General features: G+C 42.0%; 1 protein-coding gene across 1 annotated transcript; it reads right to left on the bottom strand.

The window, feature by feature from the left end:
- Nucleotides 1–16993, bottom strand: DUSP11 (dual specificity phosphatase 11). The gene is made up of 9 exons (XM_040993691.1): nucleotides 16797–16993; nucleotides 15109–15184; nucleotides 12766–12897; nucleotides 9635–9758; nucleotides 6052–6112; nucleotides 4045–4091; nucleotides 3713–3788; nucleotides 3293–3478; nucleotides 1–1207 (listed from the first exon to the last, which is right to left on the bottom strand). The coding sequence occupies exons 1-9, from the start codon at nucleotides 16925–16927 to the stop codon at nucleotides 1015–1017; spliced, it is 1026 nt and encodes a 341-aa protein (XP_040849625.1). The 5' UTR covers nucleotides 16928–16993; the 3' UTR covers nucleotides 1–1014.
- Between the last annotated feature and the right edge of the window lie 1239 nt (nucleotides 16994–18232).

Genomic DNA, 18232 nt, shown 5'->3' with positions numbered 1-18232 from the left:
TATTTTATCAAATATTTACATAGGTTTATTGTATGCCATGATGACCAAACACTTGTGTCAGGAACCAAAAGTTTGTCCCTTTGTCTGCATGAAAGTTAATAAACAACTTGCTGCATGATCCAACTGTTTTCCAGAGGTATACCAGAAAAGACAACCTACAAAATAAGGCAAACCTACACTTTCTGTGAGAGGCAAATGGACAAAGAACCAGGGAGTTAATTAAACAGCAAGCAGAAACATCAACTGAGTGATCCCAGATCTATAATCCCAGATCTAAGTCTTTTCATATCTTCTTTGCACAAAGCAATCTTTCTAACGCATTAAGTGTTCAAGTTTTCTAGATAGTTCTACCCTGTTGAAGAAAATTATCCTGTCAGGTAAATTATCCTTTACAACTTAATAAACCACCTGCCTCTCTTGCTCCATTGATAATCTCTAAAATTTTATCCATCTGATATGTCTGGCACATACAGCAAACTAAAGTTGGGCCCTACTTCACAATCAACTATCCAAGAAGTAGCTAATCCCCAAAAGGCCTTAATTACAGACAGTGATTAGATTCTAAAAGAAAGTTTCCTCTTGGTAGATTTTAATAGAAAATTTGAAATCAAAAATTCAAGAAAAAAAATGTCTAGGTCAATAGTAGCACATAATAACACTTAAAATTTTCTGTGCATTCCCATACACGCTCACATCATATTTAATCAAAAGAAAATACATACAAAAGTCAGATATAATTTAAAAAAATAATTTGTAAGGGAAGTTATTAGTATTTTATAGTTCCAAAATTTCGTTTTTAGAAAAATTTAAGACTAGAATGACACACTCTTTTCCTGTACTGGTGAAATTATGGCAAATATATCTGCAAAGAGGTAATTATAATTCTTTGAGCTTGAACACATAAGGGAATGATAAAATAGATTTAAAAACCCTTGTTTGAGGTCATTTAATTCAGAGTCCCTTGAACTCACAGCGGTCCAGCTGTGGTCTGCAAGAGGCTTCCCAGCAAGTCTGTCACTCGGCCCATCCCCAGCAGGCCGGGTAGGACACTGTGTGGTTCGGGTCTGAATGCCACCTTCTGCTGTGTGTTTCCCTACCGCCATCTGACTTCACTTTCCAAGTGTATCTCTTCTGGAAATAGTCCTCTTCAGGGGGACCAGGAGGAGGCAGGTGGCTTCTCTGGTAAACCTGACATTGTGAAAATTTCCTTAAACCAAACAAAAAATAACAAAAAGTATTATCAGAATGAGTATTACACATAAATAACTTTGTAAAAATAATACATACAGATACTTGCTTCTACTATTTCCTACCTCTGTAACCTTAGCAGATAAATTATTTAATCTTTCTACTCTTCCCTATTTTACAAGCATAATAGAACACCTTCCCTTCTGACCAGATGTTAGGAAGGTATTTGGACCACATATTAAAATTTGTTAAAAAATATTTATTTTCATCGGAAAGGCAGATTTACAGAAGGAAGGAGAGATCTTCCATCTGCTGGTTTACTGCTCTAATGGCTGCAATGGCCAGAGATGATCACATCCAAAGCCAGAAGCCAGGAGGTTCTTCCAGGTCTTCCAAATGGGTACAGGTTCCCAAGGCTTCGGTCCATCTACCACTGCCCTCCCAGGCCACAAGCAGGGAATTAGAGGGGAACTGGAGCAGCTGAAACATGAACTGGTAGTAGAAGATTAGACAGCTGAACCACTGTGCCAGCTCCCAAATATATTGTTAGACTGTTCTGGCAGACAGAGCTACCTGGGGTCCTTCCACCTTTCTCTATAAACTAAAAGCATACCCATGTTAATCTTTTAAATAACAAATAAATAACCTTTTAAAAAATTGTATAAATTTTGTTTTTGATAATTTTTACATATTTGATTAGGGTGTGAAGGGTCAGGGCTAGAGGAAAGTGGGCAAGACCATTGTTTCCACAATTTTTTTTTTCCTTTTTGTATCTGAAGGGAGGGGAAAGATATTTATTAAAAATAAATTTTCTTTTTTTTTTAAGTTTTTTTGTATTGGCAAGTCAGATATACATAGAGGATCAGAGACCAAGAGGAAGATCTTCCATCTGCTGATTCACTGCACAAGCAGCCACAACGGCTGGAGCTGTACTGATACAAAGTCAGGAGCCAGGAGGCTCTTCTGGGTCTCCCACTTTAGTTGCTAGGGTACTGCACCAGGGCCTAAAAAATAAATCTTTTTAGGGTCCAGCATGATGGCCTAGTAGTTAAGGTCCTCGCTTTGCATGCACTGGGATCCCATATGGGTGCTGGTTCTAATTCTGGCAGCCCCGCTTCCCATCCAGCTCCCTGCCTGTGGCCTGGGAAAGCAGTAGAGGATGGCCCAAAGCTTTGGAGCCCTGCACCCACATGGGCGACTCGGAAGAGGCTCCTGGCTTCAGATTGGCTCAGCTCTAGCTGTTGTGGCCGTTTGGGGAGTGAATCATCGGACAGAAGATCTTCCTCTCTCTCTCTTCTCTCTGTATATCCGCCTTTCCAATAAAAAAAATAATAAAAATAAATCTTTTAAAAAAAAGATACCCATGTGGATAATGAAGCACTAGCACTAGCCCTGGGTGTGTTTCTGCCTACCCTTGGTGTGGGCAGGTACCATCTAATCAGCTGCAAAACACAACCAAAACAACCAAAACAACGAAAATCCTGGCACAGGAAAGGCACATTTACTCTCAAATGGTACCCATCTTCTGCTACTCTGGTTCCCTGCTCTGTGGATTCTGGGAGGTGACCTAGCAGCTCCACAGCAGCCCCAGCCTCACTGCCTCGGGGCTCTCAGGTCAGACAGAAGGGACCAGCTTTCCAGATTCTGAGGTTTCCAGATTTGCACTGGACCACACTAGCAGCACCTTGGTTCTTCTACCTGCAGACGGCCTTTGGTGGCATTTATCAGCCATACTTACCAAATGAATTATTTTTGTGATTTATCTATCCAAATTCTTTGCATATTTATCTACTGGAGATTCTTTATGATTTTTCTTGGTACGCATACAACCTATACCATAATAACGTTGCCTAAGAATGGAAGATCCTTTGTGTAGGCCATATCAAACTCTTGGTTTAAATTACCAAATTAATTGAAAATGTCTAAGTTCCTTTCCCTACACATACCCTACCATGTTCTCAAGTTTCCAAAACACAGCACAGGATGCAACCTCCTGACTTACAGTGACTGGCAAGGAAAGTTTACTTTCTCATCATCATTATGATGCATTTTCACAATTTTATAGTACTGACTTCTTCAGCTGCAGAAGGGAAGGCAGAGATACCTGACTGGATGCTTGAAGTCTGAGGTGTGGTTACGGACGTGTTGAGAATGCGCCATGTCGCCACGTCTCCAATGCTGGTTATGTCGATGACCTTGGTGAACAGCCTTATTAGCGATGTGGGTTGGGTCCATGAGATGTGTTGAACCTTCAAAACCACTTGGTCTGGATACTCTAGAATTTTGACCCCTTAAAGAAAGTATTTACACATAATATCACCAGTTTCCAAACATAGTAGCCAATTCAGTGACTTTCTTTTCATCTAGAGAAATGATAAACCTTTCCTTCCCACATTCCTGTTTGTTTAGGTTCCCCCCAGTAAGTAACAAGCTGTTAAAAGAATGCATACATGCAATTAACATGTAGAAAGAGTTCTCCTTAACCACAAACATCACACAGTCATACAAACAAGCAAAGACTTACTTTCTAATAGGGCCATGCTGCAAATCTTCAATGTAATTCTGCCTTTCTAAACAATGTCCCCGACACCTATTGAACACTGGGGAGTGAATGGACTGTTAAAAATAAATGTATAAAAACCAAATCTTTCTCAGAAAAAGCAAATCAAAGCTGAGATTCATTAACTAATTATTCTGACCACATCTGACTACTTATACATATTTCTTTATAGGCTTTATAAATAATCTTACAGCAGAAAACAATACATTACAAACTTTCTTAATTTGATAAATTCATCTAACATCTCTAGCTTTAATTTATAAAATGGGAAAAATAGCGACAACCCTCATACTTACATTCAATTGCATCATCTGGCCTCATGCCTTGTACATCAATCAAATATCTAACAAAAAACATAGTTTGGGTTACTTATATATACAAAAAAATTAAATTATTTTTTCAAAAAGGTCCAATTTCACCTATAAATGGAGATGCAAAACATCTTAAAAAATACCAGTACACCTAATCCAATAATCGATAGCCATAACTATAAAGACTTAAAAATGATCCAACTCTGGAAAAATCTATTAATATAATTACTTTTATTCAAGTACTTACTTAATAAAATATAAAATGAAACTGGCAAATGTTAAAAGGGTTTGATAAAAGCTAATGGCCATTTTTAAAAATAATTAGTAATTTTTATTGATCAGAAAGGTGAAGTTACAGAGAGAGGGGGAAACTGAGAGAGCTTGATCTGCTATACACTGGTTCACTCCACAAATGGCCGTAACAGCCAGGGCTTGGTCAGGCTGAAGCAGGAGCCCGAACTCCATCTTGGTTTTCCATATGGGTGACAGGGGCCCAAATACATGGGCCATCACCTGCTGCTCTCCCAGGCCACAGGCAGGGGGCTGGATCTGAGGTGCAGCAGCTTGGACTCACACAGAGACATATAGGATGCCAGCACTGCGAGCAGTAACATTTCTGATTTAAATGCTTTGTACAGTAATGCTGTAGATTTCCCTAATATGGTTTTATCAGGAACCAAAAAGAAGACAATTTTGGGAAAATATCAATATTATGTTTTAAAAATATTACATAACCAACCACATGGACCAGAAACTTAAGAATCATGACTGTTGTTAGCCTTCTGTTTCTTGTTCTCCTCTTTAGTATACTACCAGCTCCTGAAAATAACAGTATATAATATCTCTCAAATACATCAGTGTCTTGATCAGAATAACCACCACAGCCTGATAAGTTGCAATTATTCCTGATTCCTAAAAGAGTCTCCAAACTTGTCTACTTGCTTCTACCGTTTTCCCTCTGTGGCATATTTTTCATTCAACAGCAAAATGTTAATTACAAATTTGATTGTGTTCTACACACTTATCCCCAGCACCCCCCCCCCCCAAATTTTTTTTTCTTTTGGTTCCTATGGCTTTCCAGATAAAGAACACGACTGTAGGACACAAGCCCTGCACGATCTATCCATCTCCTATCTATCCTTCCAACTCCACTGTAACCCTGTAGCCACCACATGGCACAATCTCTCCAACACAGAATGTTTTCCTGTTATTCCGTCTTTGCTGTCTAAGGACAGAGTTTTTTCCACAGGGTGGTTGGCCTGGTTACTGGTAGTCATCCCCTCAGATACCTGCTTGGACTGCCCACAGGAACCTCTGACTCCAAATGATGAGGTCAGATCCTGTTCTATCTTCTCATAGCACCATGTCTATTCCCTCAACATTTATCAGTTGCGACTCCATATACATCTGTGAGGTTCCTCTATAGACTGCTAGGACTCATAAAGGATGGGTCAAGTCTCTGCGAGCATTCAACACAGCACCTGTACGTAGAGATGCTAATTCCTGAATGGATAGGTACAGGGCAGCGACATTTAAAGAACATGAACTCTGAAACAGAAATCTCACTTTGAGTGAAGTCACCTCTGGGATAGTGATATATGTATTTAAAGATGTTCCAAAAGGAATGTTTGCTACATCAGTATTTCATAATTTGAAAAATATCTGGATTACATGCCTACAATATGCAAAGGAACAACGCAGCCTTTAAAACAAAAGTCTCAGATTATTTACAGTGATATATTCCCACCATTCTGTATAAGACATTAATATTTGCTAAACTACAATTACTATTAAATTACATATATATGCTTGTATGTGTTATCAAAGTCTGAAAAGATATGTAATAAATTATTAACAGTGATAACCTCTGGTGAGAAACTAGGCTGCTTCTACTAGATTTATTCCTGTACTAACTGCATTTTTGCAACAAGTTTACATTACCCCTGTAAAATGACAAAAACAAACATGCTCTATACTGGGTTGCCAACTCACCTGCAGATGAGGTAGCCAGTCCTGTTTAAGCCGTGAGTACAGTGGACACCGATAAGCTTGTCTACAAAATCAAAAATACAGAGATAAGTGATGCAAGCAGACACTAAAAACAAGTTACACTGCTTCCTAAAGAGTGATATTTAAAGTTATTGTAACAGTAAAATTTCCTTGAAAATGGACAAGAATTTGATTTTGTAAGATGCCAAAATTAATATCTGAGAAAATCATTTATGAGAAAGTCAAGGGCACGATAAGATACCATCTGTAACGGCAGCATCAGAGCACCAGCATCAGCTCAAGTCCTGGCTGCTCCACTGCCGTCCGAGCTCTTGGCATCTGGGAAAGCAGTGGAAGACGATCCAAGCATCCAAGCATCTGAGCCCCTGCCACTGACGTGGGAGATCAGCATGGAGTTCTAGAATCCTGGCTTCAGCCTGGCCCAGCAATGACTTTTGCACCGTTTGGGTGATTGATTGCTCTCTCGTTTCTGTTTTTCATGTAAGTAAATTTAAAAAACAAAAACAAACAAACAAAAAAATAAAAGCTGAAATTCATTGTCTTTGGAATTTTTACATATCCTCAGTTAGACTGAATGAGGTAAATCTATTTTTTTTTCCTTATTATTTGTTGTTTTTGAATGAGGTAAATTTAAAAAGGTCTGGTCAGATACTAAGAGCTATAAAATTACATTGAGATAAACTACCTGCCTTAATATAGAATGCCCACCAGTAACTGATTTAATTGTAGCAGAAGGAAATAAAAACAGCAGGCTCTGGGAAGAACAAATTTTATTTTGAATAAAATAAATGGAATGCTTTCACTTTTCATGCTCCAAGGAGGGAGAGATCGGTTGTATAGTTCTCTCAGGTTCCCAACAGGCTTCCATTTGGTCCCACCAAACAAGCCACTCAAGGAACAGCACCATTTACATTTTAAAATGGAAAGGCATAATCCTAAGCCACTGGCAGGCAAAGATCATGAAGAGTGAAACCAGGTCCAATTTTTTTTTCCCAATTAAGCAACGGTATTTCTCAGTCTATCATTAAAAAAAAAAAAAAAGAGGATCCAGCACAGTGGCCTGGCAGCTAAAGTCCTCACCTTGAACAAACCAGGATCCCACATGGGTGCCGGTTCTAATCCCGGCAGCTCCACTTCCCATCCAGCTTTCTGCTGGTAGTTTGGGAAAGCAGTCGAGGGCGGCCCAAAGCCTTGGGACCCTGTACCCTGTGGGAGACCTGGAAAGAAGTTCCTGGCTCCTGGCTTTGGATTGGCTCAGCTCCAGCCATTGTGGACACTTGGGGGTGAATCATTGGACAGAAGATCTTCCTCTCTGTCTCTCCTCCTCTGTATATTCGCCTTTCCGATAAAAATAAATAAATCTTAAAAAATAAATAAATAAAAGGACATGCGTGCTTACCTTCCTTGGTGACTGTGTTTCTAAAGGATAGAGACTGTCATTCACCTGTGTATCCTCCTTGTCTTATCAGTAAACCTAAGAGTTCCTAGTGTTCACTAAATCTATTTTTATTCTGAGTTTCAATCAGACCCAGGGAGGGGACAGTGTGGTGCCCTGCTCTGTATCAGGTAGCTTGGCACCTTTGGGAAGCGCTTATGACAGATGAAGCTGAAACGGATCCTAGACAAGGCCCCGAGACAGCTGAAGGAGGGAATGCTGCAAGACATAGACGCATCAGTGTGATTCAGGAGGAAAAAAGCCACAGAAGTCACCTGGCTGGCTGTCTTTGCTCAGTGCCACATGCAAGAGTCTAACATTCAGAACCGTGTTCCTATGCAATCAGGGGGAGCTGCCCAGGAAATCAGATGAAACACTGAAAAAGGCAGGAGAGCGTGCCAGCAGGGAACAGCCTGGGAGATATTTCCTCACATCTGAGGAGGCAGTATTTATTTCTGTGATTATAGCTTATGACACTGAGATGCCATGGCTGTCACAGGAAAAGCTGAGGCTCTCAAGTTTTAAAGGTGAAAAGCAGCGAAGACCTGGGAGCAGGACTTTAGGGGATTAAGAATGAGTATCATCTTACATGATCAGGGTATAGTTTGAAATATGCCTTTAGCCCCTCTGTCTCTCACTTCCTATCCCCTACCTTCCCTCCTCCTACTCCAGAGTTCTAGAGTTCTGTTAGATTTCCTTAGTAAAATATAAACTCAAGGTTAGAAAGAAGGCAAATGAAAGCCTTGCCTTAGGGTTTATCAGTCAGCAGCTTTAGCAGAAGGCAACAGCTTTTTCAGACTTAAAATACAAAAAAAATACCATGTCATATTTTATGGGTATATACCAGGAAAAAGCGACCAGATCCTTAAAATGCAAAAACTTTAAGAAATAGATATTTTCAACAGAGTAAGGCAGGTCATAAAGCAGGAACAAGAAAAAAAAGACTATGAGTTCTTTCTGAAGAAGACCAAGAGATGGGGGTGCCCTTCCTCACCTGCACTCTAGGATGGGAAGCCAGCAGGGCCTCCTTCAGAAAAGAGGGCCAAGACGCACTTCTCACTCCGAGGCATCTGCCTTTCTCTAACACTTTGTCTTTTGTTTCTTTCATGTAGCTCTAAAACCCTGAGATTTTTCTCTTCTTTAACTATTCTCTCAACTCTTTATAAGCATGAAAAATACTTCTATTAAACATTTCCAATTTAAAAAGAAAAGATTTTAAAGATTTATTTGTTTTTAACTGGAAAGTTAGATTTATAGAGAAAACAGGAGGCAGAAAGAAAACTCTTCCATCTGCTGGTTCACTCCCTAAGTGAGAGCAACAGTCAGAGCTATGCCGATCCGAAGCCAGGAGCCAGGAGCTTCTTTTGGGTCTCCCACATGGGTGCAGGGTCCCAAGGCTTAGTCTGTCCTCTACCACTATCCCAGACCACAAGCAGGGAGCTGGAAGAGAAGGGGAGCAGCCAGAATACAAGCTGGCGCCCAAGTGGGATCCCGGTGGATACAAGGCAAGGATCTAGCTACTAGGCTATCGAGCCAGACCCTATTTTTTTTTTTTAAAGATGCCCGTGAGGCCAGAGTAAATTATTTCCCACTGAAATTACTTTCCAAAGTAACATTTTTTTTTTTTGTGACCAAACTGAAAAACATTTTATCCTATTGGGACAATCTGACCCTTTCACTTTCAGAAATATTTATTCATTTGTTTATCTGAAAGGCACAGAAAAAGAGAGACAAAGAGAGAGATCTCCCATTTGTTGATTTATTCCCCAAATGGCTCCCCATAACCAGGTATGGACCAGGCTAAAGCCAGGATCAGAACTCCATCCAGATCTCCCATGTGGATGTACTGGGCCTAGGTCCTTGGGCCATCCTCCACTGCCTTCCCAGCTGCACTAGCAGGGAGCTGATCAGAAGCAGAGCAGCCAGGACTCAAACTGGCACTGCGCTTTGAGATGTCAGCCTTCTAAGAGGCTCCACCTGCTAAGCCACAATGACAGCACCCTAACATTGCCACCTTAACATTATCGACTCTAACAGGACAAATGTCAGGGCTATTAGTAATATCTAAAATCTCTAACCCCATTCAAAATGGATAACAAAGTCCACATAAGAAAAAAGAGGAAAACTCACCATTGTCTTTATTTTCTTTCACAAATCCATTAACAGCACGTTTGAATTTAACAACAGTTTTATCATCAGGCACCTGATGCCCAACTGTAGAAATTTTTAAGTAAGAAATAGTTTCTGGCAAGTCCTATAAAGTAAAACCATTTAAAAATGTACATTATTTAATTTGCGGGGGAAAAATTAAAGCTTAAGGAAATCAGAAAAAAAAACTTAAAAGATTATGCAACTTAAAACTATAAAACAGCTCTAAGACCTTAAATTCCCAGTGCCAGTGCCTTCATAAAGCAGCTGTGACTGAAGCTCAACGGAAGAGAATCAGGAGGATTTGCATATGAATTGTGAAGCAAAAAAAACTTCAGTTACTGTTAAGGACTGGTATTCCTGGGACGGAAGGAAACAGTTAAAGACAAAGTATTGTGGCACAGTTGGTTAATCTCCACCCAGAATGCCAGCACCCAAAACTGAAATGCTGGTTCAAGTCAAGTCACAGTTGTTCAACTCCCTGCTAATGTACCTGGCAAAGCAGTAGAAGATGGCCCAATATGTGGGCTCCTACCACCAACAGGGGAGACTCAAACTGGCTCAAAGCCGATTTGGCCTGGCCCAGACCTGATTGTTGTTGCCACTGGGAAGTAAATCAGCAGATAGGCGATTATCTCCCTGCTATTCCACCTTTTAAATAAAAAATAAATACATCTTTAAAAATAGGGCTGCCAGGCTGGGTGCAATAGCCTAGTGGCTAAATCTTGGCCTTGCATGTACCAGGATCCCATATGGTTGGCAGTTCGTGTTCCAGCCGCTCCACTTCACATCCAGCTTCCTGCTTGTGGCTTGGGGAAGCAGTTAAGGATGACCCAAGGCCTTGGGACCCTGCACCTCTATGGTAGACCTGGAGGAGGCTCCTGGCTCTAGGCTTTGGATGGGTTCAGCTCCAGCTACTGTGACCACTTGGGGAGTGAATGGGTATGGAAGAGTGTCTCCTTCTCTCTGTATATCTGTTTCCAACAAAAATAAATAAATCTTTGAAAAAAAATGGGGCTGGCATTATGGTGTAGTGCGTAATGCTGCCACCTGTGATGCTAGCATTCTATATGGGTGTTGGTTTGTATCCCAGCTGAACTCCCAATTTAGTTCCCTGCTTGGCCTGGGAAAGAAGAAAAATTTGCCAGTTGTTGGGTTCTGCGACACACGGGGGAAGACTGGGCTGAAACTCCTGAACTTGGCCTGGCCCAGCCTTGGCTGTTGTGGCCATCCGGGGGTAAAACAGCAGATGGAAGAGCTGTTGCTTTCTCTTTCTATTTCTCCCTCTATCTCTGTAATTGCTTCTCAAATAAATAAAATAAATCTTCCAAAAAAGGGAAAAGATAACAGACAAAAGAGAAAAATGGGCAGTTAAGTGAAAATACGGTAGTTCTAAACTTAAATAGTAGGTATCAATAAGAATTCATGATGTATATTAAAGAATATTTCCTAGCTGTGTTCAAAAAAAGCTAAAAATGACATCAGCCTAGTAGAGACAAGCCCCTCTAGCACTCCGATGGTCCCCTGAAAACAATCAGAGCTTCTTGTAAAACTCACTGACTTCACATTGGAAGCCTGGAACATTTTTGCTTGTTCTTAATACAAATAGCAAGAACAGTGATCAAAGATGGGAATAGGCATTTGCCTAGTGGTTAAAACAATAGTTAGTACGCTTAAGTCCCAAATCAGGAATACCTGGGTTCAATTCCCAGCTCCAGCTTTCAGCTTCCAGCTAATGCAGACCTTGGGACACAGTGGTGATGGCTCAAATAATTGGGTCTTTGTCACTCATGTGACTCACCTGGCTTCTGCCCAGATTGGTCCCAGTCACTGAGGGCAGTGAACCAGCTGGGAGAACTATCCGATAAATCAATAAATCAATAATTTTAAGGGTGATTTATGATTATGACTAGTAAGGTTGTACCAAAAGGATTCAAGAGGAGCAGGTGTTGTGCTGCTTGGAACACCTGCATCCCTCAGGAGGGCCTGGAATTGAGGTCCATCTAGCTCTCAATGTGCACCTTGGAAGTACAGATGGTGCTCCAAGTGCTTAAGTCTCTGCTACCATGTGAGAGATCTGGATTGGGTTCCAGGCTTCATCTTGACTCAGCCATTGCAGGCACTGGAGGAGTGAACAAAAAGATGCATCTATCTGCTTTTCAAATAAATTCGCAAAACATATTTTAAATCCGTAAAAATGTAATAGATATTTCATTCTGCACCCCCTTCAGACTTTATTTAGCTCACTTCATTTTTCAAAAAATAGAACAAAGAAGCTCATGATTTCTATGTTTTAAAGATTTATTTATTTTTATTTCTTAGGTAAATTTACAGACGGAAAAGAAGAGAGAGATCTTCCATTTGCTGGTTCATTTCTAAATGGCTGCGATGGCTGGAGCTGGGCCAATCTGAAGCCAGGAGCCTGGAGCTTCCTCTGGGTCTCTCACATGGGTGCAGGAACTCAAAGACTTGGGCCAGTTTTGGTGGCTGCTTTTCCAGACACATTAGTAGGGAATTGGACTGGAAGTGAAGCAGCTGGAACTCGAACTAATGCCCATACCAGATGCTAACGCCACAAGCAGAAGTTTAACATACTCTACCAGGGTGCTGGCCTCACGATTTCTTAAACACACACGCAACCTTTTGCCAAATATTGTAGTTAAAACTCACATCTCACTCCGAAAGGATGAAGTAAACATTTAGTTCCTAGGCTAACAAACTGGTTAGGATGCTCAAGTCCTGAACAGAGTATCCTGGTCCAATTCCAGGACCCCGCTCCTGACTCCAATTCCCTGCTAACACAAACCTTAGGAGGCAGCAGTGATGGCTCAAGTGATTGGGTTCCTGCCACCCATGTGTGAGATCCGAATTGAGGTCCGACCTCCAGGGTTCAACCTATCCATGACAGACATTTGGGGAGTGAACCAGTGAATAGGAGCTCCTTCTGTCTCTATGCATATCCAAAAACACAAAATAAGAGCCATATAAAGGAACATTTCTTCTCCTTGTAAAATCATTACCCACAAAAGGAAATCTGAGGAATTACTGAAGCACCAATAAGTATGTTAGCATTAAGATGTAGAAAGTTCTTTTCAGTTAAAGGTTCTATATACCTCTGGCTTATAATAGCGCTGAGTATATGTTAAATCAATAATCAGCCCAAGCTCTTCATTTTGTTCACGGATCTTGTCAAGAAGATCCAAAGGGGAAAAGTATTCTTCTGGAGCAAGCTTCTTTTCAAAACTCTGTCAGAGAGAATAAGGAGAGAGTAAATGTGTGCTTCAAGTGTGTTGGTATAGCATGCATGCATTCAAGCTTTGGGATGCCAATACACAATGAAGTTTCAACTTAAGTTTCAACTTTTCTGGAATGCAGAATCTACACACATTGCGATCCTTTCCTCCAGAATAACCAGAAGGAAAAAGAAAAAAAGAAAAAAGCTCACTGCTACATAGATTTTTCCCATGCTTATATGCATCATGTTGACCTCCCGGTCAGATCACAAACTTCCAGAAAGCAAACCACACTGATTCAACACCATCTCTCCCTCCTTAAGTGGTAGGTCCACTATATTTATAGCTTATAAATTCTTCCTATCCATCTATACACATAAAGATGGACTCCATTTCTAACTATTATTTTATGGCTTATTTCTGGACTTTGTTCAATTGACAGATATGGCTGTTTAAGTGTCAGCAACACAGTTTAAAAGACGTCAGATACTTGAGTAGTTTTGAGTTCAAGGCACAACTGTGCTGAAAGGACAGAGTTTCCACGCTGGCTTCTTCCCTACCATAAGCATTTCATACCTGTGTGGCTCACTTGTTACAGTCACTGAACAGACACTGACACACTATAATCAACCAAACCCACAATTCACATACATATGGTACACTCCTTTTGTTGCACATTCTATGGGTTTTAACTAATAGATATTTATATAGAATAGCTTCACTGCCCTGAAAATCCTTTATTCTAACTACACACTTTTAATATGGCTTAGCATCCGGTAAGGTTAGATTGTCCTCCCTCCCATGGTCTCCATTTTCAGCTGGAAATTCATGCTGCTTCTTCTTTTTTTTTTTTTTTTAAGATTTCTTTCTTTTTACTAGAAAGGCAGATTTATAGACAGAAGAACCCATAGAAAAAGATCTTCCATCCGCTGATTCACTCCCCAAGTGACTGCAACAACCGGTGCTGAGTTGATCTGAAGCCAGGAACCAAGAGCTGCTTCTGGGTCTACCACATTGGTGCAGAGTCCCAAGAGAAGGGAAGCAGAGCAGCCAAGACACAAACCAGCACCAATATGAAATCCTGGAGGATTCAAGGCGAGGACTTTAGCCACAAAGCCACTGTGCCAGGCCCCATGTTTATGTATCTTCTATGAGCTTTAAAGATTGCCTAACTTGGGCCTGGAGTGAAGCTTAATGGCTAAATCCTCATCTTGCCCATGCTGGGATCCCATATAGGTGTCAGTTTGTGTCCCAGTTGCTCCTTCCAGCTCTCTGCTTTGGCCTGCAAAAGCAGCATACAATGGCCCAAAGCCTTGGGACCCTGCACCCATGTGGGAGATGAGAAAGCTCCTAGCTTTTGGTTTCAGATCAGCTCAGCTCCAGCAACTATGGCCATTTGGGAAGTGAACCAATGAATGGAAGATCTTTCTGTCTCTCTTCATCTCTGTAAATCTGATTTCTTATTAAAAAGAAATAAAACTTTGAAAAAATAGCTTAATTCGAAAATTTCTATGAAATGTTATATTTATACCAAGCAAGTTCTGACAAATTTCTGACACTGAGTCATCCACATAATATTGTAAAAGTTTTGAAGAATTTAATTTATTAATTACAACCAGACAAATTCTCCAGTTCCTTGGAATTATTTGTCTCATCTATTTGATCAATAACTTGCTGTAGGAAGCTAACTGAAACCATAAACCTTTTAAGGAAGCTTTCTTTGACTTAACTCTGCCTCGAGTCATTTCTCTTTGAATTCCTCGGTACTTTCTGCCACCGCATGTACTTATCCTACTCATATTCTGGGGTGCTTGAGTAACTGCATGTAGTTTGTTTTTTCTTCCATGAGTGACTTTCTTAAAATACAGAGAAAATCAATGTGACATTTCACTACCTTAAACAACAGTTCATCTCCCTAAATGCATGGCATGGACAGGAACTAAACTGGTTAATCCACCTTGCTGGTATTTGAAACAATCCCAACACTGAATTAAGATCTTAAAACGCAGGGGAGAAGGCATCTTTAAAGATGGTATCATATGGAAAAGACCTCTGGCTGGGGGAGGAAAGGAAACTGCAGAGTTCCTGGCTTATCCTCTCCTACCAATGCCCTTTCAGACAGGGGCTGAGCAGGGACCCTCTGATTGCTCAGTGAATCCATTTTCAGAGACCAGGGGATGAGGCTTGAGGAGTAGGAAAGAATAGTCAAACAGCAGCACTTACCTTTTGCAAAGGAACTTTGAAGGCTATGAAACGAGTCCCAGGCATCCGCTGTCCAACTGGGAGATACTCATTCCATCTACAACAACATTTTTGTTAGCTAAATGCATACCATTTAGCCTTGCTTCCTTGTAGACAGAGTTCCTTGAATTTGAGAATCACACCACATAAGGCATGTGCCCTCTGTTCTCCACTTTGTATTTTCTAACTTTACTTCTTCAACCCCAGTTAGTAAAAATCTATACTTGCCTTCCTCCTATCTTCCCACCATGAACACATATATAAGGCAACGCCAGAGTGGAAAGATCACCATAGGAGCCAGTACTGTGTCTGCCATAGCCATAGTTCGCAACGCTGGCATCCCATTCGAAAGTGTCAGTTTGAGCCAGGGGCTACTCCATTTCCAACTCAATTTCCTGTTAATGTACTTGAGAAGGCAGTGGAAGATGGCCCAAGTGCTTCAGTCCCTATCACCCATGTGGGAGACCTGGATGGAGATCTAGCTCCTGGATTCAGCCTACTGCATTTGATGAATAAACCACCCCATCACTGTAATCGGTAAGTGAACCAGTGGATGGAAGATCAATCTCTGTCACACTATCCTTCAAATGAACAAATATCTAAAAAGAAAAAAAAAAAAAAACACAAAAAAAATAAGGTGAACTAAAACCAAACATAGTCAGGACTTGTGCATCCCTGACAAAACCAAGACCAGGGACAACACTGAGCTGCCGGTTAATGAATATATATTGACAGGAATAGTTTAAATTCAATTCTTAAAAAATAAAATAATTAATTAATTAATTAAATTCTTGAACTTCACAGGGTTAAGTTTTTCCTACAACTGATGCCATCAAGTAGAGCAGTAGGGAATCTCAGCTCATATTTTAGGAGGAAGTCTGATAGAAAAGGGGCTACGAATTGCACCTAACAATGCCAGGAGTCACAGTGAAATGTTAACACAGAGCTGACTTGTGTGGGAAGAGTTAGAATTAGCCAGGGTTAGTTCAGTTTCTCTGAGGCACGTCAAGCAAGGACAAGAGTGGCAAGGGATTGGGACTAGAGAAGCACAGAGGACCAAAGACCATGCAGATTTGTGTATTACAGGCCATGGGTAGCAATTTGTCTTTAGTCTTAAAGCAATGTTTTTGAGTAATACTCCACTTCTAAGTTTGAAAGAGTGTGAGGATGGGTTGACAGGAAAGACAAACGGACACCAGTTAGGACCCACAAACAACAGGGCAAAGACCCAATGATCATGCTGTTAGAAGGAAGTGGGCAGACTCCAAAAGTATTCCGAAAACAAAATGAAGATGACTTCGCTAGCCACGACCTGAAGAGGTGGAAGTTGGACGTGTCAGGAGGGCTGACACGTCCCCCGCACAACGAGCAAGATCTCAACCCGAGCCATTTGAACGTTCAGAGGCAGCTCTCTCAAGCAAGAACTTCAGAAAGCAACAGCACGCCCTCCGTGACTCCCGGAAACAAGACCGTTGTCACGGCGCAGCAGGGGTGCGGGGTTCCTGCCAGGCAAACCTCGGCGCCAGCTAACATGAAGGAGAAATCACAGGACACCTCACCTTCAAGCTCGGGGAGATGGCAGGCGTGCGGGAGGGTCACTGCTCCCAAGCAAGGACGGAGGCACCAAGCACAAGACAAGGGCCAGAAGCTAGGAGCTGGGCTACACATACCTTTCCGGAATGCTGTTTTTACCCTTCTTCTTGCCTGAGGAACGTCCGGAAGGGTTCTGTCCCAGGTCCCGACAACCGCGGGCATGACGTCCCTGGCTCATGTGGGCCTCGAGATGCCGCCCACCCCACATCAAGCGAACTAGGGCCGCCAGAGCCGTGCCCTCGCTGCCAAAAACAAGAGCCTCACTTGCAGGAAGCCACGCAGCGTCCCGGCGCCACGCGCTGCGCCTGCGCCACCGCCCGTCGTGATGACGTCACCGCGACGGCGGGCCTGGGGGTGGCCTTGTAAACAGGACAGGTGTGGCTGCCGCGCCCACCGCCTTCGGCAGCTGACGAGCAGTGAGTTGGAGCTTGCACTCTTGGAACTTCAAATAGTGACTGACTCACTGCCTCCGGTTCCTCGAGTGTTCTTTCAGATAGTCCCAACATCTTTTTAAAAAATTATTATTTCCATTTTTGATTATTTTTACATAGTTGATTAGAGTGCAATAGGTCAAGGGCTAGAGAAAGGTGGATGAGACTGCCATTTCCACATTCTGTTTTTATCCACTCCTCTACCTGGGGGAAGGAGGGAGACAAGGAGAGAAGCCACACCCAGCCTCCTAAATGCTTCTGTGCCCTGAGAGGGAGGACAGCTAGCCCCCAGACACTGCCCGAGTTCCTGATGTGGGACATGCTCTGAAGGCCCTGTTCATGAGGTTTTGATAGTTCCACAGTTCTGAATTGCTGCCAGTCGCGACACTCCAAGCACGATGAAATCTCTCCAGAATTCATTGATTGACATAGTTCACATTAGACTTTCCATTTGCCCAGTTCTTAACTGCCAACTCTTGACTGGGGTAGTTGATAAATTTGTTCGGTCCTCTGTCCTCTTTTATGGTATCAGATGTCCTTTGCAGACTCCAATGTACTGCCATATCCTCCATGTGCCACCTGGATATGCTGTCCACTGCTCCGTCTGAGCCTCTGAGGAGGCCCAGCTCTGATACATACACTCCACAGTCAGACCATGGAACCTGCAATTCTCTCCATGGTTGGGGTTCTGAGTGCAGCAATTCAGTTGGGGGGAACCCCCAAGGAAACTTTATCTGAGGTGATCCCAGACCTGATTCTTGTGTGTGCTTGCCAATACGGGGTCTGGCACAGTCCATCGCCACTATCAGCCTATCTGTGCACTTGCTGGTGGTTATAATTGCTGGGTTAGTTTTGTCTCCAGGCCTGTCTTCTTTACAAATCAATGGGTGTTGCTGTCCATCCTGATCCTGCCCAGCACACTTGGCCCTCAAGCAAACCAGTGGCAGTTGCAGCCCAGTTGGAGCGACCCAGAAGTCCTGCTCCCCAGCCATCTCCATGCTTGTGGCCTGAGAAAGCAGTTGAGGACAGCCCAAAGTCTTGGGACCCTGTATCCATGTGGGAGACCTGGAAGAAGTTCTGGG

The sequence above is a fragment of the Ochotona curzoniae genome, unplaced genomic scaffold (genome assembly GCF_017591425.1).
Source record: "Ochotona curzoniae isolate NIBS_2020 unplaced genomic scaffold, NIBS_Ocur_1.0 contig_883, whole genome shotgun sequence".
Classification (NCBI taxonomy): domain Eukaryota; kingdom Metazoa; phylum Chordata; class Mammalia; order Lagomorpha; family Ochotonidae; genus Ochotona; species Ochotona curzoniae.
This window is presented reverse-complemented; position numbering and strand designations above follow the sequence as displayed.

Excerpts from the sequence above, each read along its gene's own strand:
- DUSP11 (XM_040993691.1), bottom strand. The coding sequence starts at position 16,927 with ATGTGGGGTGGGCGGCATCTCGAGGCCCACATGAGCCAGGGACGTCAT. Across the intron at positions 3,479-3,712 it reads CAGCATGGCCCTATTAGAAA|GGGTCAAAATTCTAGAGTAT; the intron begins GTAAGTCTTTGC and ends ACTTTCTTTAAG. Across the intron at positions 1,208-3,292 it reads GACTTCAAGCATCCAGTCAG|GAAATTTTCACAATGTCAGG; the intron begins GTATCTCTGCCT and ends GTTTGGTTTAAG.